Source organism: Rhineura floridana, chromosome 9 (assembly GCF_030035675.1).
Source record: "Rhineura floridana isolate rRhiFlo1 chromosome 9, rRhiFlo1.hap2, whole genome shotgun sequence".
Taxonomy (NCBI): Eukaryota; Metazoa; Chordata; class Lepidosauria; order Squamata; family Rhineuridae; genus Rhineura; species Rhineura floridana.
This window is the reverse complement of record NC_084488.1, coordinates 104,706,514-104,729,306: the sequence shown is the minus strand read 5'-3', so window position 1 is coordinate 104,729,306 and position 22,793 is coordinate 104,706,514. Positions and strand designations below refer to the sequence as shown.

At 43.3% G+C, this 22,793-nt stretch overlaps 1 protein-coding gene across 3 annotated transcripts in view; it reads left to right on the top strand.

Annotated features, from left to right (window-relative positions):
* Positions 1-22,793, top strand: part of MMRN1 (multimerin 1) — a 90,138-nt gene that overhangs the window by 30,081 nt on the left and 37,264 nt on the right. For 2 of the 3 annotated variants that reach the window (XM_061583025.1, XM_061583027.1), the window contains exons 4-5: positions 12,401-12,505; positions 16,779-16,952. In XM_061583025.1, coding sequence (XP_061439009.1) covers positions 12,401-12,505; positions 16,779-16,952 — 279 coding nt within the window. The remainder of the gene's footprint in view (positions 1-12,400; positions 12,506-16,778; positions 16,953-22,793) is intronic. The other variant, XM_061583026.1, reaches the window with a different exon arrangement.

The following is a 22,793-nucleotide window of genomic DNA, read 5'->3' as shown; positions in this document are numbered from 1 at the left end:
GCCAGTTGTATTAGCCAGTGAATTTCACTTAAAGCAAAATCTCAAAGGCAAACTTGGAGGTTCCTGCTTGGGTGAAAATGCAAGGAATTGCAAATAAAACTAGAAGAGTTGCAATAAGGCAAGTGAAATGTCTTGGGAAGGTTCCTACTTGGGATACACAGAAAACATGGATGTAGGCTGTAATTCCAAATATGCTGTGGATGTTTTCTGCCTTTTATGATATTGGGAGGTAGAGTCCAACAACATTGGGAGGGCCACAAGTTCCTCACCCCTGCTCCAGTTAGTCTTGAACTGATGAAAAAACTCTTCATAGGGCAAAGAAAGTGGGCAAAATTTAGGTCCAGAGAGGTAAATTTAGAAGCTCTGGTCTGGAAAACCATCCTTTATTGGAAGGAGAAATGAGTTTGAACAACACTAGCAATATTTCTTAGCAGGGCTTCACACATTCTTATGTTAACCTGTTCTGAGTGTGTTCTCAGTATTAATTATGTACACCAAACCAAACTGCCTGTATTAATGAAAGTTTTACGGTTTCTCAGTAATTACAGCTTCTGCAATAAGCTGTCAATAATTAAACTTGTAGAAGGCACAAAACTGATGTAAATGAGGGTTGAATAGTGCCCTCTGCTAGTTTAATTGTTGCCAACATCTTAAAAAAGCTAATTAGGGGAAGCTATGAAATTTTATTAATATATGCTGTTTGGTTTGGTTTACAAGTCTGGTGGTGCTCCTAGGCCCAGCTCTGTCATTGGAGACACAGGTGCCCTCGGTGGCTAGGAGGGTCTTTTACCAGTTATGGCAGGTAAGATAGCTAAGCTGTTCCCAGATAAGGGTAGATTGGCCACAGTTGTCCATGCACTGGTAACCTCAAGGTTGGATTAGTGCAATGCACTTTATGTGCGATTGCCCCTGAGGTTGGTCTGGAGGCTCAGCTAGTGCAGAACATGGCAGCTAGGTTGCTTGTGGGATCACATTACTGCCAGCATGTAACACCTTGCTTGAAGGATTTGCTATGGCTGCCAGTCTGCTACCGGGCCAAGTTCAAGGTTTTGGTACTAACTATACTGCTCAAGATCAGGTAACTTGAAAAACCTCTTTATCCCTTTTATGCCCAGCAAGTTACTGCATTCTACAGGAGCGTTTCTCCTTAAAGTCCCCAAAATACCAGAAACCTGAGGCTTTCAGGGTGGCTGCCCCTGTTCTGGGGAACAGCATTTCTGTTGAGGTACAACAAGCATCTGTACTTACTGGAAACAACTGAATACATTTTTGTTTTGAAAAGCTTTTCCAGGTAGTTGAAAAGGTCCCTGCCTTAGGAGTTCATGCTGTATAGTTTTTAAACCAATCTTAAATTGTTTGTTTTTAAACTATTTTTTAGCTGTCTTTATGGTATGTTTGTAAATTGTCTTGAGACACATATAACAAGGTGATTCATCATCACTGTTGTTATTGTTATTGTTTGTTGTTGTTGTTGACGGGTTTCCTTTCAATTGGACCTGCTTTTGTTTTTGTAAGGTCCTAACTATTATTAATTTTACATAGAAGAGAACAAGGCTCAACAATTATAGGCTTTTCCCAGTAGATGGCTGTATAATGTTCACAATAACAGAAGGCCAACAGCAGTACAGAACAGCAGACAAAGAACAAGGATTAATACTTACACCCATATACTAATAACATAGCTGCTTTATTACACTAGTGTGAGTAGCCAATGAACTGACTCCCAAGAAGAATCATTGTCTATTTGGGGGCTGGCTCTCCATTTTTATTTGCTGTTGCATGCAAACAAAGGGCACACAGCAGGGGTGGCTAACTGGAAGACATCCAGATATTGTTGGGCGACAAGTCCCATCATCCCTGATCATTGGCGATGCTGGGTGGGGCTGATGGGATCTGGAAACCAACAACAGCTAGAGGGTCACTAGGGTACAGAAAGGAAAGTAGTAGAAACCAACTGGGTTTCTGAAACATAATTTGGGTATGTGATCCAGACAAAGCTGAACACTTAAAAAACTCATTGGTTTCATCTGGAGAGTTAAGCACATCCTTAAATCATTGGGAGAGTTAAGCACGTCCTTCAAAACTTGCACTTCTGCAAATTTTGCAGTGCGGTTCTCCAACCAAATGATGTTTATAAAAATGTATATTTTAGGGTAAATTGTGCATAAAAATGAATATATTAGTGAAAATAAATAAAAAGAATCATTATATTAGTGAAACATGCTTGCAAAAATGTGTACATTAATCAAAATTGCACACAGAAATTAGAACAAATTTGCACTAAAATGTTCAAGATTTTTTTTTTGCTGCAGCAATATGGAGAATTGAATTTAAGCTTGGAAAAATAAGAAAAGCAAGAACTGAAATTGACACATCCTTCCATCCCTAGTGTGCATGCATGCTGTGAAGCAGCAATGGGAGAGGAAATGGGGGGGGAAGGTTTTTAAAAATTAAAAATAAAAATCTCAGCCTAGCCTAGAAATAGACAGAGGGGCACAGAGTGTTCCTCCAGTCACTTCCAGTCTGCTGACAAGAACATAGCCGGAGGGCATTGGATGAGGCGGCAGAACAACCTTTAGATATTGCCCCCTCCCACACTTTAGGATTGTAGCTAAGAACACAGGAAACTGCCTCATAACATCTGTTTATTCATCTAGTCCCTCATTGTCTACTCTGACTGGCAGCAGCTCTCTGTGATCTTTCCTACCTGGTCATTTTAACTGGAAATGCTGGGGATTGAAATTGGGATTTCTACATGTGCTCTGCCTATGCCCCCTCCCTGAAGAGCATGTCTGCAAAAATATGAAGCATGAGGGCAACACACATGACTTTACAAGTGCATACCCATTGTCGAGCTCTGACTGGCTATAGCTATGAAGATACATTCAGTGGCAAATCAATGCTTCTCTCTCTCTCTCTCTCTCTCTCTCTCTCTCTCTCTCTCTCTGTGTGTGTGTGTGTGTGTGTGTGAGTGAAATGGTCCACATTTAAAAGTGCAACACAACTCCTACAAAGAAACAAAAGGTGGTCAAAGCTGAAAGGAAGGTTGGGGATTATGAAATCTGCAGGGTATCTTGAAGCAAACCAGCTAGTTGATTTAACTCAGAGGGAGCTGAGTGGAATTGACTGTCTGGGGGAGAAAACACCACCACACTGGCAGCACATATATTTGGGAACAAAAGAATGGCAAGCAGAAGAATAAAAGGATGTCCATCAGGTGGCCCTTTATCACCGGAGAGTAACTGATTCCCCCTGTCATAGATTATATCGTCACGCTGCCACCTGATAAATCCTATGTAATTAGTTGGGATGAATGCAAGTATTTAACTCCTGTTGACAGCTACGGCCATCTGAAGATAACAGCAGCCGCTGAAAATGTGAACAGAGCCTTTCAGCTTGCATTGTAGCCTTGGCAGCTCCTATGATAGGCGTTAAGGATAGCTGGATCCCACATGCTCTTGCAGAGGACCTAATTGTTGCTTCCTATAATGACAGCATATAGAATGCACTTTCGGCCTTGTTCCTCACAGCTCCTGAAGCTCCTGTATCTCAGACAGTGCTGCCCCAACTGTCAGGCAGAAGGGACACGTGCTCTAGATGGTGAGCCTGAGAAAGTGCCCAAGAGTGAGCTGGTAGACACCTGTCAGGAGAATCCTGTCTGACCTAGACCCACAGGAGTTCACAAGCAGCCTGACAAGCCCCATCTCAAGGATTCATCCTCTGGTCCTCCAAGGGACCCTCTGACCTGACCATACTGAGCCTTGCCTTGATCTCTGATTCTGCCCCATTGTTCCTGACAGAAACCCAGTTACTGGAGGAGCACTAACTTGGTTGCCAAATTGCTCTATAGCCAGGGTTCTACTAAGGAGGAAAGGTCCACATGGGATGTAGAGTCTCCTTAGGGAAAGGGGCTGCAGGGAATTACCCAGCAAAGCCAGAGTGGGGAAACTTTGTTGGCTCCCCACCCCTGCTGGGCCAAATTTGACAGGTGGACAGAGTTGCACAACACTCAGTCACTATGATGTCAGGTGCTGCTTTGCTTTGAAGTCCCAATTGTTGGGACTTCCAAGCACGGTGCAAACTGTTTGAAAGCTCTTTTGCAAACAGCCCTGTACTGCTCTTTAGATCCCTCAAAGTGGGAGGTTCAAAGAGTAGCATGGACTGCTTGCAAAAAGGGCTTTGAAACAGCTCCACGCAGCTCTTTGAACCTCTGGTTCAGCTAATGGGCGATGGGAATGCACCTTGCTCCATCAAAGGAACAATCAGAGAGCTCACTTTGAGCTCCCAGTTGTTCCTTTGAAGCCCCACCATTCTCTGCCCCACACCTGACATCATGAGATCTTCAGGAGAGGCCCTTCTCTCAGTCCCAACACCCTCGCAAGTGTGATTGGTGGGGAAGCGAGATAGGGCCTTCTCGGTGGCCGCTCCTAGGTTCTGGAACTCCCTTCCTAGGGAGGCACGAATGGCCCCCTCCTTGCCATCCTTCTGTTGGCAAGTAAAGACTTTTTTATTCCGACAGGCTTTTGGGATAGAAGGTGTTTAGGATTGGGCTTTACAAGACTTGTTTTATTGTTTTATATTATTATTTGTATTATTTTAAATTGTTTTTAGATTTTTAAGTGCCTTTTAAGGTTTTAAGGTTGTGCATAGTTTAATTGTATTTTAATTGTATGTTTTTCTATGTTTTTAACTACATGTAGTTTTATTTGTAAGCCGCCCTGAGTTCCAGTTTGGAAAAAGGGCTGGGTAAAAATAAAGTTTCAATCAATCAATCAATCAATGTCTGGTGTAGGGTGGGTGAGCCATTTTTGGTGAGTCAAGTTTGGCCCATGGGCCAGAGGTTCCCCAGCCCTGCAGCAGAGGAATGGATAGAAACAATGGAGGCTGGTCCATTTGGGCTACTGGGGCACTGCCCCGCCAACCTCAGTCTGCCCTCAGCCAGCCCCACCTGCTTGTCTTCTTACTTGCAAGCAATCCAGATTGAAGGTGTAGCCCTGACTGTCAGTTTCCTCTTCCCTGTTGCCCTTGCAGAACTCCGATGGGAGGAGAATGGAAACAAAATTAGTTGACTCTGCCTGTAATTGGCTCTAGCACCACCTACTGTTGGGCTCCCTGCCTTCCACCCTACCAGTGCAGCCACCAGCCACCAGTGGGTAGAGGAGGAGCTGGCAGTGACTATATAAGTCTGGACTTTTGCTGGGTTAACATCTTCCTTTGGTCTTGTTAAACTCTGGTTCTGGAACTCTCTGGCTGAGCTCCATCTCTTTATGGCTCAGTTTCAGCTATAGGAACAGGCCTGGACAACAGTCCTTCCAACTAGTGCCTCCCCCAATGGCTGTCTATTTGCAAGAGTGCTTCAAACCCTGCCCTCAGTTCAGACAGCCATTTTCCTAAGGCCTGGGCACAAGGGAAACCATACTGTGGTTAAAACACAACCACAAGGCACACTGCTAAGCTACATCAGGTTGACCCAGAAATGGGTGAGGAAGCATGTCCTTGGGTTGGCTGGTGAAAAATTTCCCTCCCCCATCCCCTTGAACCTAGAGGAATGATTAGCTGGGCTGGAAACAAAGCCCTATGAGGAGAGACTGAAAGAACTGGGCATGTTTAGCCTGGAGAAGAGGCTGAGAAGCCTAAGGGGAGATATGACAGCACTCTTCAAGTACTTTAAAGGGTGTAACACAGGGGAGGGCCAGGATCTCTTCTCAATCATCCCAGAGCACAGGACACGGAATAATGGGCTCAAGTTGCAGGAAGCCAGATTTCAACTGAACATCAGGAAAAAATTCCTAACTGTTAGAGTGGTATGACAATGGAACCAGTTACCAAGGGAGGTGGTGGGTTCTCCAACACTGGAGGCATTTATGAGGCAGCTGGACAGCCACCTGTCAGATTTGCTTTAATTTGGATTCCTGCACTGAGCAGGGAGTTGGACTCGGTAGCCATATGGGCCCCTTCCAACACTGTTATTCTATGGTTCTATGGACAGGGCTGGGGCCATATGGTAGAGCAGAAAAGATGTAAGTGAGGGGAGTGGCAGTGTTTGTGCAGGTAAGAAAAAGCGCTGGGCTACGTAGCTCAGTATGTAAAGTACCGATGCTTTACACACAAAGATTTCCAAGTTCAGTTCCTAGTATCTGCTAATGACCAGGGGTGGGGAACCTATTACCTAGAGAGGCAGTGGGCTCTCCAACCCTGGAGGCATTCCAAAGGCAGCTGGACAGCCATCTGTCGGGTATGCTTTAATTTGGATTCCTGCATTGAGCAGGGGGTTGGACTCAGTGGCCTTGTAGGCCCCTTCCAACTCTTCTATTCTATGATTCTATGACCCCCCAGATGTAGTTGGACTACAATGTCCATCATTCCTCACATAAGAACATAGGTTTGTATTAAATTATCTTTTATTCAAAGTAGCCCCGTTGAAGTTAATGGACCTAAGTTAGTCACGGCCATTAATTTCAATGGGTCTGCTTTGAGTAAATTAGTTTAATGCAGTCCATCAGAAGAACCCTGCTGGATCAGGTCAAAGGGCCATCTAGTCCAGCATTTTGTTCCCACAGTGGCCAATCAGATGCCCCAATAGGAAGCCCAGAAGCAGGACCTGACTGTGGCCCATGATGGCTGGGGCTGATGGAATTTGGAATTTGCCTTTCCCATCCCAGCCTTAGACCTTTGAGAACAGAATCAGATTTTCCAGTACTTGTCAAGATGGGCCAATGATCAAAGGCAGCTTCATGTTTTCATGGTGATGAATGAGGAAGGGATGGAGACAAATGCAAGTCCAGGTTGCATTCAGGGCTACCTAATGCCAGGCCCACCATTGCATGTGGAAAAGCACAAATACAGATTGCATCAAAGGTTTTTATATCCTATTCAGCACTTCTTGATCCTTCAAGTTACAGAGACAGACTAGATTTTTGAAGTGGATCCCAATATTAGGCTGTCTGTTCTATACCAAATAGCATAAGGAGGTAGAAATCATGTCATCCAAGTGATGAACCTCAGCATCCTCCTTTCTTTATTCTTGGCAACTCCGTGACCCCCGAGGCATTTATCTGCAAACAGCAGCAAGCCCAGTGGATCTGTTGCAACCAAGATAAGAGAGGGGGAAACAGAGAGTTGAACTATTTTCCCTTAATCCTTTTGTACCTAAAGAAAGGTTGTTTTTCCCTCCATTTAAATTCAGTTTAAGGTCATAGCTGAGATTCATGCTGACTTTTCTTTTTCTTCTTCCTCCCCCGCCCCCAATAAACTGCTTTACTAAGCTCTAATATTTAGTAATATTTTAATGCAGGCATTTTTGGTTGCTATGGAAAAGAAGCTGGCTTAGTTTGTGACCTGCCAAGCTAAACGCAGCCCACCTACCATGAATGGTGGCTTTCCAGAGGCTCAGACCTGCCATTGCTGTTGCTTGGGACTACAAGAAAGAGGGGAGGGGTTGTCAGGCATCTGGCAAGTCATATGTCGTGAGCTCTCTTTGCCTTGGAGGATCACAAGCTGTGATTTTTCAAAGAGAGACGAAGCTTGGTAACCAGAAAGGACCATATTGGCAGAGCATCTGCTTTGCATACAGAGGGTCCCAGGTCCAGTCCTTGGCATCTCCAGGAGGGCTGGGAGAGACTCCTGCTTGAAATCCTGGAGAGCCACTGCCAGTCAGTGTAGATAGCATTGAGCTAGATGGACTGTTGGTCTGGCTTCGTAAAAGGCATCTTTCAATCAATGGTCGCTGGTGGCTCCACGTCAGCGGGGCAGGAGAATCCACTCTGGGTTTTAGGCCGAACTTGGACAGCTCCATGAAAGTTTGGACTAAACCCTGGAGCAGATTCCATTGCCCCACTGACATGTAGCCACCAGCCGCCACTTCTTCTGATGTTTCTGTGTTCCTTCCTGTTGATTCCATTGGCTGAACTCTTTCTTTAATCATCCCATTGTGCTAGCCTAGGGGTAAACAAATATGCCAGCTCTGCTTTCTCTCAGTTTCTCATTTCTCCAACCTGAAGTGTAGTTTGGCTCATTTTCACCTCAGTTTACAATTTTTTAAAGAAAGGCCACATGACATTTTATATATGTTTTTGCGGGCATTTTTGCACTGTATTTTTGCTAATACAATGCATTTTGCACATTATTTTAACTAACATGCACGTGTTGGTGGGCTCTTTCCTCTAATGCATAATCCATATGCATTTTTTGGGTTGGTGAACTGTATCCAGGGCTACTAACCCAGATCATTATGTTCTACCTCCACTGTTGGAGGCAGTATGCTTCTGAATGCCAGTTGCCGGAAACCGCAGGAGTGGAAAGTACTGTTGTGCTCAGGTCCTGCTTGCAGGCTTCCCATAGGTATCTGGTTGGCCTGTGAGTACAGGATGCTGGGCAAGGTGGGCCACTGGCCAGATCTGGCAGGCTCTTCTTACGTTCTTATGTATTGCAAAATTTGGAAAAGTGCAATTTTCATGGGATAGTGGCATCATGTGTTGCATCGTAAAGTGCAAACTAGGTAGGTTCACATTAAAATGTAACTGAATGAATTTCTCCCCCACCCTTAGGCTACTGTACAATATAATTCTTCTCATGGAGACTGGTTTCCCCCACCCACCCATGGGAGAGCTTTCTGCCTATGATGAATGAGTGATCTGACTCTTCTACCATGAGCAGAACATACATTTTTAAAGGACAGTGCAAGCTAGTGATCTGATCGAAGTTTAAAACTAACAGGCTCATAATACACATTTTGCTAGCATATAGGACTCTTTTTTCATTATGAGGTGAGCCCCTCGACCTGAAATTCTTACTCCATTCATAATTACGACTGTGATATATTTCAAGCTTATGTGCAGACGTTGCAACTGTGCAGCCTGTTCCGCATTCATCATGCAAGGCGCTCAAAGCCAACTGCCCCTGTCGGTGCATGCTCAAAAGCTGACTACTCTCATCTGAACCACTGGGAAATTGCAAGGACCTCTGCACCTTGGCAGGGCCATCTCCTGACCCCTGCCCTTTCCTTTCCTTTTCTGGGACCCCAATGTGAGAGTGCCAAACAGCTTTAATCTCCCACACCTCAGAGCATCACTGCGTTGGGATCACTCCGGAGCAGGGGTTGGGAACCTGAGGGGTTGGGGGTCAAATATACCCCTCCAAGTCTCTCTAGCTAGCCCTTGGAATGCTCTGCAGGCCACACCAGTCAACGGCCCTGCTTCATACCCCAAGGGCTTTTTCCTGGCTGGAATGTGTCCTGGAACTCTGATCGTGCCTCTTGCTTGTCTGGATTGAAGATAAAGAGGGGTGTGTGTAGAAACTGCCCATTTGCTACCGGGCCAAGTTCAAGGTTGTAGTTTTGGTGTACAAAGCCCTATACAGCTCAGGACCAGGATACCTGAAAGACTGTCTTATCCCTTATATACCCAGTCGATCACTGTGCTCTGCAGGTGAGGGCCTCCTGCAGATACCATCTTATCAGGAGGTTCATTCTGCACAATATAGGAAATGGACCTTTAGTGTGGTGGCACCTACCCTGTGGAATTCCCTCCCCTTAAATATTAGACAGGCACCATCTCTGTTATCTTTTCGGCGCCTATTGAAGACTTTCCTCTTCCAACAAGCCTTTTAAATTGACACCTTATTCCAATCTGCGTCTGTGTTGGAATTGCATTTTAATATGTTTTTAAACCTTTTTTTTTAAAAAAAATTTAAACCTTTTTTAAAAGATGTCTTCAGAGCTTTTAAAAAAAATGTTTTTAAAGTCGTTTTTTAAATGTAATTTAAAGTCTGTTTTCATGATGTTTTAAAGTGTTTGTCATGCTTTTGTTTGCCGCCCTGGGCTCCTGCTGGGAGGGCGGGCAGGATATAAATCAAATCATAAATAAATAAATAAAATAATAAATAAACTAACTGTTATACAAATGGGAAAATGAACCTCCATTGCTCCACCCACTTCTGTCCCTGGCCCTGCCCACCACTAGGATATGGCCCACGGGAACGTTGCCCAGAAAAGAATGCGGCCCTCAGGCTGAAAAAGGTTCTCCACCCCTTCTCTGGAGTGTTGCAGGAAATGTTTGGCCTCTCCAAACTGCCTTCTCAGAGCATTGCTGTTGCCTGTTGCCAGAGAAGCCATTAGGGCTTACAGTGATGTAACAGGAGGCTGACCAAAGGGCACTATGCTGAGATACCTCAGCCTTTCAGATGGACTTGGCCCCACTGCAATATTCAGTAAGCAGTACAATAATTGTAGTCTGATTTACTGATTCCTGGTTTACTGATTACTGACATAAACTGTCACATGCACTTTGAACACACAACTAGCAATACCAGAAATCCCACATATTGCAGCTTGTTGTCATCACCATCCTTTGTAGTGAGATGTGCTGTGTGTCACAGTGCCATAGTACAGTGTGCACGAATGAATGAGAGCCCATTTCCATAAAACAGAAAACACACTGCAAACGGTGGTAATAATTTACTATAGAATCCCTACCGCTTGCGCTCACTGGAAAGGGCCTCTCTTCAGAGATCAGCTTCAGAGTATTCTCAAGCATCTGGAGTGCAATTTCGTTCCTTCGTTATTAAAAATGATATGGTTCTCTTGCATGCCCCTTGGGTAACCTCTCAATATAGATTTAATTATTCCTCATGCTTATCTAGAGTACAGAGAGTGATATTATTAGTGATGATGGGCAAACTTTCCCTGGCTGGGAGCAGAATGGGCTGGAGTAAAATGATATATTTTCAAGACTGCTGGATTAATGATAGAAAATATATCACTTTAGCTTGATTCTGTTCCAAACTGGACTCCCTCGCACTCTTGATAATGTCATTGCAAGCTTCAATAGTCCCACAATGGGAGACTATAGAAATACAATGCATCTCGCTATAGTGTGACTATGACCCGGTGACCTGTGTGTACCTATTCAGTCTCTGTGGTCCAGGCACAGGCGGTTGACAGGCAACTTCAACTTTCCTGCTAGTTAACTTTCCTTTTTAGGATTCTTCATCTTTAAACTGGGCTTGCTCTGGACTGATAATCAACTGGACTCATAATGGACTGAGAGCCTGTGTGGTGTAGTGGTTAGAGTATTGGACTATGACCAGGAAACCAGGGTTTGAATCCCCTTGAAGCTCACTGGGTGTCCTTGGACCAATCACTGCCTCTCAATCTAACATACCTCATAGGGTTGTTGTGAGGATTAAATAAGGAAGGGGGAATCATGTATGCCACCTTCAGCTCCTTGGGGAAAAGTGGGATATAAGTGCAATCAATCAATCGGGTAATAGCAGCTTGATTTAATCAAATTCAGTGTGACATTATTTGCCTTTCTTGTGTGCTCAGTGATTGTGTGGATATAGTGTCATCATATAGTTTTGTCACTAAGTGACACTGGGCTTAGTTGCATCTGAGTGGAGTCATGGGTTTCCTGCTGTTCAGAATAAAGCTCTTGGCTATCTTCCAGAGGTGTATCTTCTGAGCCTTCCATTGCAATGAAAACTGGGCATTTCAATATCATGGGCATTTACAGGTCTCCGAAATTATTCATTTTTTTAAAAGGTTGTATTGTATCCAGGAACACTGAATTAACTGTATAGTGTCCGTTTAATTATAGCCTGGTCTCCACACTTCCCTTAGAATAGGGAAATCCCTGCTGCAGGTCTTTATTTAGAACTCATGCCAGGGAGCAGCTTACAACACTGTTAAATAAACCTCTAAATTTTCAATATCTGTGTGGAGCATGAATCCAAGAGTGAAGATTTTACAGACAACACAAAGGTGCACTGTGTTAGGCTTGAACATCAGTCCTTTCCTGTCCTTCCCTCAGAACCTCAGTGATTTTTCTGCCCCCCCAAAAAAATGTGCCTGAGATTTTCAACTAGTAGTGCACAAATCCTTTGAGCATTATAAAAGGGCAAATTTGAATTCCAGATCTAAACCTTGCAAACTTCCATGGCATCCCTAATATGGGCCCATTACCTGGATTACCGTTCCCCATGATCACTGGAGCTGAGCAATGGGCACGATGTAATTATTATGCTGGGCTTGCTCTATGCCCTTCTTTAAGCCTCCACTTCAACATTAATCTTGCAGCTCTCCAAGTGTTCCTAATGATAAGGGAGGGTGAACCTTGCATTAGCACAAGCTTCTGCAAATCACAATCAATTGCAACCTGAAGGAGACACTTATAATCCTCTCTGGTTAAGGATTAAAGCCATTCACTATCCCCCACCAATATGGTGGCATAGCATGTGGTCCAGATGGGCAAAGCAGCTGACTCGGAATCAGCACAAATGATTAGGATTTAGCTGAGTAAGAGCTAGGGGCACTGGAGAGCACTGGCAGTGACATTGCCTGCGTTTTGGATGAATTAGTCATGCTGAATGTTTTGCTCACTTGTATTCTTCTTCCCCATTTTAGCCCAACAGGATCAATTGCTTCTACACAGCAACCAGGCAGAGAGCAACACAGCTGTCGGTGGGGGAAACCAGCAGCAGCAGCAACAGCAGGACCCCAGCGACCCAGGTCAGCGGTTGTAATTACTACAGTCCCTAACACAATCATTGTCAACACTATTTATTAAAACCAGAACAAAAGAAATCCCCCTGGCCACCAGAAGCGATGCGATGAAGCATTGGAGTCTGTTGCAATCTTGTTTTCCTTTGTGGGTCTGCTCAGAAAGGTGAGGGGGACAAAACAGGATATTTATAGAGAATGGGCTTACACAAGCACTACTGTGTTGGATGCCAAATTCATTTTCCAGAACAATCTTCTGGAATACAATGACCCGATAAGAAACAACAAAAGCAATGCAAGGTCAGAGGCTTCAATGGCATATGTTACATTATTATTAGTGACTGATATTATCAGGGGCTGATGCCAGGGTTGGCACTGTCGGGCATCTGCCAAGGGCCACACTTCAGCAGGGGGGGGCACTGCCAGCTCTCTTCCTCGCTGGGGTCTCTTGCCTGATCATTGGCTCTCTCCAAGTGTATTATGATTATGACGATGATTATGATTATGTTAATTTATTACCCACCCTTCATCCTGAGGTCCCAGGGTGGGTTAGAACAGTTTAAAATTTATCACTAAAACAATTAAAAACAACTTAAAATCACAAGATTGACACTGACGATTGACAAGAGCAAGGGAAAGCAGGAATGGCATTTGCTTGCCCTACCCTTTCCTGCTGGGTAGTGGGGCAGATTGGGCCCAGGGGGAGAGGGCAATGTGTAGTGTTGACCATGACAAGGAGATCGATCTATTGAGGACATTTATTTGTGCAAGGCCCCTGCAAAACATGGAGCTGGTCCTGGCTGATGTCATTCAATGGTTCTGAGAGAATGACAGACAGGCCTGTGGTAAGTGGCTGGTGGCTCCATGTCACCTTGGACATCTCCTTGAAAATTCAAACTAAAAGCCTGGAGTGGATTCCACTGTCCCAGTGACATGGAGCCACCAGCTGCCATTGGAAAGTGGTGTTGCCATCTTACAAACAAAAGACTGGCTGCATACCTTTCATTCTTCCATTGCAGCAGGTGACAAGGAAGCAGTACCTTGTCCTGCCCATTCCTCTTTTGTTCCCATCATCCACATTTTCCTTCATCGCTAAGGAGTCCATTCTGAACTCTTACAGGTTTTATGGGTTGTGTTGCATTTTTACCTCCTTTTGTAATTTATATGCATATTATTTTTAACATTCTAATTTCAGTTGTACCCCGCTGTGGGATCATATGATGAAGGGCAGGCAAGGATTCTATTTAATAATAGAATAATGTCCTGCACAACCTGTGTTACTGGCTAAGCCTCTAGCCTTCACAAATGTGCTTTGAGAATTGGCTACAAATTTCCTGGTGCACCTGATCCAAACCAGAGTTTTAATGTTAGACTTAAAGCATCTTCCTCTCCCACAACACGGTAGTCTAAAAATCTGAGCTGCTGTGCTAAGGCAATGACATACAGATTCAGGATTTTCAGCTCATTTCTGTGCTCCAGATCAGAGGTAAAATCTCAGCCACATGGCTGTGGTGGGCATATGGCGGGGGGCACGTACCAGTGATGGGCAGGGCCAGAGGCAAAAGTAGGCAGAGCAAACAAATGTAAATTTTACCTTTGCATGGTTGACTGGTTTCTATGCACTGTCACACACTTCTGTTTCCTCCATCAAGATGAGCAAGGGCACATTCCATCCTGGCAGAAACACTCAGTCTGGGCAGGGGGGGCGGTGAGGTTCATGGCCTGGGGAGAGTCTTAATGGCCATCTCAGAGTGGCCTTGAGAGCCACCTTTGGCTCCCAGGCCTGAGGTTCCTCATCCTGGCCCACGTGCTGGCATTGCATCAAATTTCAGAAGTTCTGCACCAGTATTCCTTCTCTTCCAGTGCTTGGCATAACCATGTTATTCAAGGACATTTTTTCCAAGGCATGGAGGGATCAGGGGCAAGAGCTGATGATGCATCTTGCATGATATCCTAAGCTGAGATGATGCATCTCGTGTGACATCTATTTATTGATCCTAGAGCTAAACCTGTTTCTAGACTGAAGATAAGGCAAGCAGTGCAGAGTAGAGCACCTTCTGAATTTTGGCTAAAATAATCTCTTTAAAAAAATGTTTTTAGATTAATTGGGAACTGCCCATTCAAAAAAAGTTTTCAATCAGGCTAATGAAATTTCTCAGGAAAGGAGACAGTGAGTTCTGCACAGCCCCACCTTGGACTCTCATAAAACTTCAGTGTAGAGTATTGTTCAAGCTGTGCCAGGGGTGATCTGCCCCTTTTTAGTGACGGACGAACTTCCCTCAGCTTGTGTCAAAATTACATTGGAGTTATTGGAAAATGCTTGTGCAAAAGACTGATTTGTCTCAAGAGTTCTAATCTGACTGATAAGCCATCTTCAGCATTGTTCTCCTTACATGCACTAGGTATCTTCTCCCCCTCCATCATGTTGCTGACCCGACTGTCCTCCACTTGTTGGAGGGTGAACATCTGCAGTAGGCAACCTGCTACATTTGTGGAAGCTCCCTGCCTGTTCTCAATCTCTGCATAATCAAGGTTCTAAATCACATGGGGATCCTCAGTGAGTTCAGACCTAGAGATGGCTGAAAAATCTGATTCAGTTCACATTTAAAGACGGATCTACCAGATCCACACTTCCTGAGAGAAAATGCTAACCAAACACAGTAATCTTTGAATGGGGGCTTTATTGTTTTGCAGTGCAAACTACAGTGTGCACAATGGCAGCTAGGTGAAATTTGACGGGTATAATATTTTATTTAAACCAAGGTTGGGGAACCTTGGGTCCAGGACCCCAATGCGGCCCACTGGGCCTCTCTTTATAGCCCTCAGGATTCTTCTTAGGCCATGTTCCCTTCCCTTATCCCCAGGCTAGGCCTCTCAACATCCCTGCCCTGCTCCCTCCTTGAGTGCTTTTGCACAGCTGGAATGTGTTCTTGGCAGAACTTGGAAAAGTTACTTTTTTGAACTACAACTCCCATCAGCCCCAGCCAGCATGGCCACTGGATTGGGCTGATGGGAGTTGTAGTTCAAAAAAGTAACTTTTCCAAGCTCTGGTTCTTGGCCTGTGATAATGCCTCTTGCTTGTCTGGATAGAGGTTAGAGAGATGAATGTGGGTTTGGTGTATGTAGAAACCTCTGATCTTTACTGTACAAAGGTAAGAGTCATACCTACTTTTGCCTCTGGTCCCACACACCACTGGCACACAGCCCCCAGAAGGCTTCCCATGAGAGCAATGCAGCCTTTGGGTTAAAAAAGCCTCCCACCCCAATTTAAAGACAAGCTAAACCTTCCATTTGAAATTAACTAGGTGGAAGAAGGCTCCGTTTTATATTTATCTATTTAATTATATTTACAGCCCACCTTTCTTTCATCAAGGAACCCAAGACAACATACATGTGGTTTCCAGGTGGTCTCCTATCCACGTACTGACCAGACCCAGACCTGCTTAGTTTCAGCAAGGTGATGGCCTCATGTGCCTTCAGTGTCTTACAGAAAGTTAGGGTATGTGGTCATTACAATTACAATTTATACAAAAAAAAATTAAAAAAAATTTTAAAAAAGTTTTTGAATACATGCAATAACAAACACTAAATTCGTACATATAAAATTTTTAAAGAGACAGGAAGAGTATCTGCTGGTACTCTTGCTTGCAGGCTTTAAATCTGTATCTACAAGCAAGAGTACCAGCAGTTTATATAAAAAGCACTATAGCAGCAATGTATGTATTCATTCATGAGTATGGACTAAAGACTTAGGCACTTTTGATTCAGGAGATACTCTTCCTGTCTCTTTAAAAAAATTATATGTATGAATTTAGTGTTTGTTATTGCATGTATTAAAAAACTTTTTATTTTTTTTAAATTTTTTTTGCATAAATTGGAATTGTAATCATCACATACCCTAACTTTCTGTAAGACACAGTTGCATCTGTTACGGTTGATTTTGAACTTCAGATCCTAACTCATGTGCCTTCAGACCATACCCTGGGACATTTATGCTCATTAAATTTCTGTTAGCTGTTCAATATACTCTCCTGGAATTATAACTATGCTATAATGAATATGGATTATTCAGCAATTATTTGCTGCTGTTTTCATATGAATGTCACTCATAGCTCAAGATACATGACAAAAATCAAAATGGTCCATCCTTAGAACGACTGCCGAAACTTTGCATTTCTTGCAATTGTTCGTGGAATTTGTTTCCCTGCTTTTTTGATGTGCTATATAATTTAGTGACTTTCTTTCATCTTCTTATATCCTGTTCTTTCCTCCCCTGACCTAGCAGTTGCACAAAAAATGAATGAGCAGATTAGCAGCCAGGAGATGAAACTGACTTTGCTACAGAAGAAGGTTGACAACATTTCGGTCGTCATGAGTGATGTGACCAAGACACTCTCCTCTCTGGAAGGCAAAATCAATGAAGATAAGGGCAGAGACTTCCAGGCTTTTCTAAAAGGTAAAAGAAAGAAATTAATGCAATCACTCACCCAGTTAAAAAGTGCCAGGGAAAAAGGAAGAGAAAGAAAAAGAGGAAAAAGAAACAGAAATGGACTTAGGCTGTCCTGTTCCATTATGCCACATTCTGCAAGGGAAGTATATTTTGCTTTGCTTTGTTATTTATTTTTGTAAAGATGTCAGATGATAGGGTGTTCTCTCCCCCCACCCCATAACTCAAAGTGTTGAAGGTGGTATTGCAAAGCCTTCAGTAGTCATGCTGTGCATGCTTGACACATCCCCGATAAACAGGTTATGCAGAGGTTTTGCTGTGTTTTAACAAACCTGCAGTACCCATTTGACTATTTATTTACTTTAAACATTTATATATCACTTAATCATCTGCATTTCTAAGCAGCGCACATAAAAACAAGCCATACATAAAATAAACTATAAAATGATAAGAGCATCATAAAACCAAATGCTACCTCAAAATGCCTGCTGGAAAAACAAAAAAATGAATCATTTGCCTGAAATTCAGTAAGGAGGGTGTCTGTCTAGTCTCAGTTGGGAGGGAGTTCCACAAGCCTGGGCCTACTACACTGAAAGCACGACTAGATGATAGTGGTACAAAAGAAATACTTCTGTACTCAATGGACAACGAGGCTCCTATTACAGTAGTGTTACATCATGGTCTTTGAGATGACGTGCGTAGTCGCAAGCTGGGCTATATGTGATGCATATAACATATACAAAGGTTCTAAGTAATGTAATGGATATTCACTCTGTCCATTCAGCAACTTTTTCTGTTTGTCTTTGTTTGTGCTGCGTATTCTGTTCCAGTGACCATTGCCAGTTGGGTTGTAACTTTTGGCATAAGTTGTGTATCTTTGAGCATGTAAAAGCCCCTTGAAGACACTATCTTCATTTATTGCAGTTCCATTCTTTGCTTGCTTCTGCAGTTTTTGAGCTCCAGATACTGATGTCAAACAGCACTGCTTTTCCCATAGTCATATTTAGACCTTCTCTCCCCTCCATCCCGTTTCTCTCTCCCTGCCTCCCACCAGTGCATTTTACTGCTATGTGGCATTCTTGACCCTTGGGTCAGTATGTCTTGAACATTTTCCATTTTCTGTCTGCTTCTTTTCCATCCTTTTTTGTATTCCCTTCAGGTTAATCTGTTACTTCCACATACTTCTAAAATGTACTTTGGTAGAATCAGTGTCACATCATCTCCCATCTCCTTGGTGCATTTAGATTCACATACATAGTATGTGTTCATAGTGAGATCAGACACACCGACACACACAGGAAAATGATCACGTGAAGCCTGATCTGTTTGATCCTGTGAAGACAGCACTCCAAGATTGTATTTATTTATTTAAACAAAATTTATATACCTCTTAAATGTAAAGATCTCTGAGCAGTCTAAGATCTATTTGAACAAAGCCTCCAGTCCACAATCTATGGCTGGATATCCTTCTATGAACTTCTGCTATGCTAGAAAAAGCGCCACTCCCATCCATTGTTCTGAAATGAAAGACCCTCATGTACAGCCTTATCCTGCTTCTTCCTCCAAGTGATGCAGCAAGGGAAGTGCTGTAGCTCAATGGTAGAGCATCCATCTTGCATGCAGAAGGTCCCAGGTTCAATCCCTGGCAACTCCTGGTAGGGGTGGGAAGGTCTCCTGCCTGAAACCCTAGAGAGCTGCTGCCAGTCGGTGCAGACAATATGGAGCTAGATGGAGTGACTCAGCATAAGGCAGCTTCCAATGTTCCTAAGTATAGCTATGCCCAATAGACAAAGTCCCTGTTTAATCTGACAGACAAAAGACTGGTTCTACCTGCAAAATTACTTCCAGTCCCATGATTTTGTTCTTCTCTCCTTCTCTGGATGGAGAAGGAGATCTCAACAGGAGATCTCCAGAAATAGAGAGACAACATTCAGCACTCCATATCTAGCAATGTACGCCACCCTTGCTGAAATTGCACTACATTTAGCTTAGGAGTACGCTGACTTCACTTATGAACGGCACGCTTTTTTTTTAATTACTAGACTTCCATTGACTCATCAGTCACTTTCAAATTCGCAAGTGCCTTGCAAGATCAGATCAAGGTCTGCCTGGCAAGATCAAACCAAGATGCACAAAGAAGTTGTATAAGCAGATACTTGTTGCTGCTGCAGCAAATATCTCAGCAAATAATAAGAGATGCAAGCTGTTCCAGTGGAAATGTACCCCCCAATCTACTTTCTGCCCACCCTAAAATGTTTAGATCCTCTGAATCTTTGCCCAGAAGGAACTTCTGAAAATTGCCTTGATTTTTTTCTTTAAGCAGAGTTTGGTGGCAACCCTGTTCAGAGTACCCCCACCTTCTGCAGGTGGTAATAAGGAAGAAGCCTTCTCAGTCATGGCACCTCACCTATGGAACACCCTCCCCCTTCTTTTTCCATCTGGTCCCCTCTTTGACGGCTTCTAAAAGACGGAGCTGTTTTTATCATGGTCTGATGCTCCTTTTACTTAATTTTTAGCTGGCAGTTTATTGCTCTGTTTACTGCGCTTTTCATGATTGATTGTGATGTCTAATTTTTTAATATGATGTGAGACACCTCATGAAACTTTGGGTTAAGAGGTTGGGCAATCATATGGTATTTCTGTCTACATCTATATCTATATATCAGGGTATGCATTGTATTTTGATGGATCCCAAGGTAAAGCAGGACGCTTTGGAGGGATGTGGGGGTTGTCAGGCATGAATTGAAGCAGGGATCCCTGAAGCACTTCATGGCACATCAGAAATCCAGATGTCAAAAAAGTGCTGCAGGCAAGCATCTGCTAAAAGCAAAATTAAGCTTATGCTAGGGTGGGGTGATGGGGGGGGAAGTGAGAGGAGACAGCAGTGTGGAGGAAAGGGCAGAGAGGGAGCTCTGTTGTGATGGACAGGTCAAGTTTGTAGTCAAAGTGAATGATTTTGCCTGGGAAGCAAATTCCTTTTAGTTCTTACCAGCAAATCAACTTTAAAGGTGCCCAGCACACAAGCCCCAGGCCTTAGTTGCCTAAAATTCAGCAGGTTTCTTACCAGGGGCACATCTCTCATGTCTGCAGCTTTCAGACCAATTTCGCAAGAACACTTTACCAACCCTTAAACTGTAAAGGCTACTGTTGTGGGAAAACCATGACAGCTATTCTTCTGAAATTTGGCAGGCTTTGTCCTTTCAGAAGAGGTGATCTTACCCACAAATGTCATCAAATTCTAACACACATACACCCGAACATAAGAAAAGTCCTGCTGGATCAGACCAAAGGCCTACCTAGTACAACATCCGGTTCTGACAGTGGCCAACCAGATGCCTATGGGAAGCCTGAAAGCAGGATATGAGTGCAACAGCACTCTCCTCACTTCTGAATCCTTGCAACTGTTATTTAGCGGCATACTGTCTTTGATTCTTAAGGTAGTACATATAGCCATCATGCCGGGAGCCACTGAGAGACTTATCCTCCATTAATTTGTCTAAACACCTTTTAAAGCCATCTGAGTTGGTGACCATCACTATACCTTGCTCCTGGATCTTCCAACGTTCAGCTTCATTGGATGACCCTGGGATCTATTATTATGAGAGAGGGAGAAAAAATGTTCTATCCACTTTCTCCACACAATGCATAATTTTATACACCTACATCACCCCCCTTTACTTGCGTTTTCTCTATACTGAAAAACAAACACACGCACCAGACCTTTCCTCATACAGGCATTGCTGCAACCCCATGATAATTTTGGCCACCCTTTTCTGAAGGCTTTTCAGCTCTACAATATCCTTTCAAAGGTGCAGTGACCAGAACTGTACACATACTCCAAGTACAGTTGTACCATAGATTCTATAATGGCGTTATGATATTGGCTGTTTTATTTTCAAATCCTTTCCCAATAATCCCTAACATGGAATTAAACTTTTCATAGCTGCCACATACTGGCTCGACTTTTTCCTTGAGCTATGCACCATAACCCCAAGATCGTTTTTCCAGCCAATCGTCGCTAGTTCAGACCCATTATGCACATATATATTTTAAAAGTTGTAGATGTTTCCTTTTTTGAGGGGAAAAATAAAACGTTAAAGGTGTCTAGCATAGAAGCCCCTGGACCTATTTGTCTGCAATTGGGCAGGTTTGCTATCCAGAGGCATCTCTCTCATATCTGCAATTTTCAGTCTAATTGCCCACAAAACATTAGGGGAGGTTATGTGCTTCCTTTTTTTATCCACCCCAAAACTGTAAAGTCTCCCTTTGCAAGAGAACCACTGCAGCTATCCTTCTGAAATTTAGCAGGATTCAGCTCCTCAAAAGGGATGGTGTTGCCTACAAATATTATCCAATATTATGGCACAACATAAAACAAATTACAGACATTTCCTTTTCTTTAAAAGAAAAAATCTTTAAAGGTGCCCAGCTCAAAAATCCCTAGATCTGTTTTCCTGTAGTTTGGCAGGCTTTATCCACTCTGGAGGGGCTATTAAATCTTCAGATTTCATCCACTTCTATCAAAATGGAAAAAAATCATAAAGAAAATATAGCAATCTTTTGATTTCCCAATAGTGAAGGGGTAGATGAAGCGGACTCAGACGGAATCGGTCGGCCTTTGAAGTGCTTCAGACCAGGGGTGGTGTGGTGGTGAGCTGTTTTCAAAAGGGCTCAACTGGGGTCCAAATTGAATCTTGTGGTTGATACAAACCTCAATATATATGTATTTTCACATATATTTCCAGCTTTTCCTTGGAAGGCATTGAACAGTTTCTGTGGTGCTCCCACCCACATACTGATCACTTCCACACCTGCTTATTTTCAGCTGTGCTCCAGCATCCAGTGTTCCCAATTTGGGATCATTCGCTGATCCCAGATTTCCTTATTGATGGGCTGATTATATACATGGGCTTGTTGTTGTTGTTATGTGCCTTCAAATCGATTATGACTTGTGGTGACCCTATGACTCAGCAACCTCCAATAGCATCTGTCATAAACCACCCTGTTCAGATCTTGTAAGTTCAGGTCTGTGGCTTCCTTTATGGAATCAATCCATCTCTTGTTTGGTCTTCCTCATTTTCTACTCCCTTCTGTTTTTCCCAGCATTATTGTCTTTTCCAGTGAATCAGGTCTTCTCATTATGTGTCCAAAATATGATGACCTCAGTTTCATTATTTTAGCTTCTAATAATAGTTCTGGTTTAATAACACCCAATTATTTGTCTTTTTCGTGGTCCATGGTACCCACAAAGCTCTCCTCCAACACCACATTTCAAATGAGTGGATTTTTCTCTTATCAGCTTTACTGGCCCTTCTGAGGCAGTGTTCTGTTTTGGAGACTTTTTCAATGGAATGTCCTCCCCATCTCTTACATCAGCCTTGTCCCAGGCTAACCTCAAATCCACTCCCTGTCTGCCAGCTTTCCCTTTGATTTATGTGTGTTATTTACAAATTGAGTTATCCTTCTGACCACATTGTTTTATGAAAGTGCTGCTATTAGCCCCTCTTATTAGCTTTTCATTATAAGCCTGGGGACTAGAGATAGAACCTGATCCTTCTAATAGTGCAAACCTATCTGTGTGTGTGTGTGGGGGGGGAGAATGTGCCACGGAAGAAACATCCTGATTTTTCCTTTGAAATGACTCCTTTTTCTCCAGTGGGTGTATGTGGGTTCTGTCCTCTATATTGCTCTGACAGCCCGGTAAAGAACTCTTCCATCAAAAGAAGATTGATTCCCAACCTCAGTGTCTCTTTCTACCCAACTCCTTATTCCCCAAAGGAAGATTTATTTCCATTTCTATATTCTCCATCTTTTTCCCTCAGCCCAGCGATTACTTTAATTCTTCTCTCT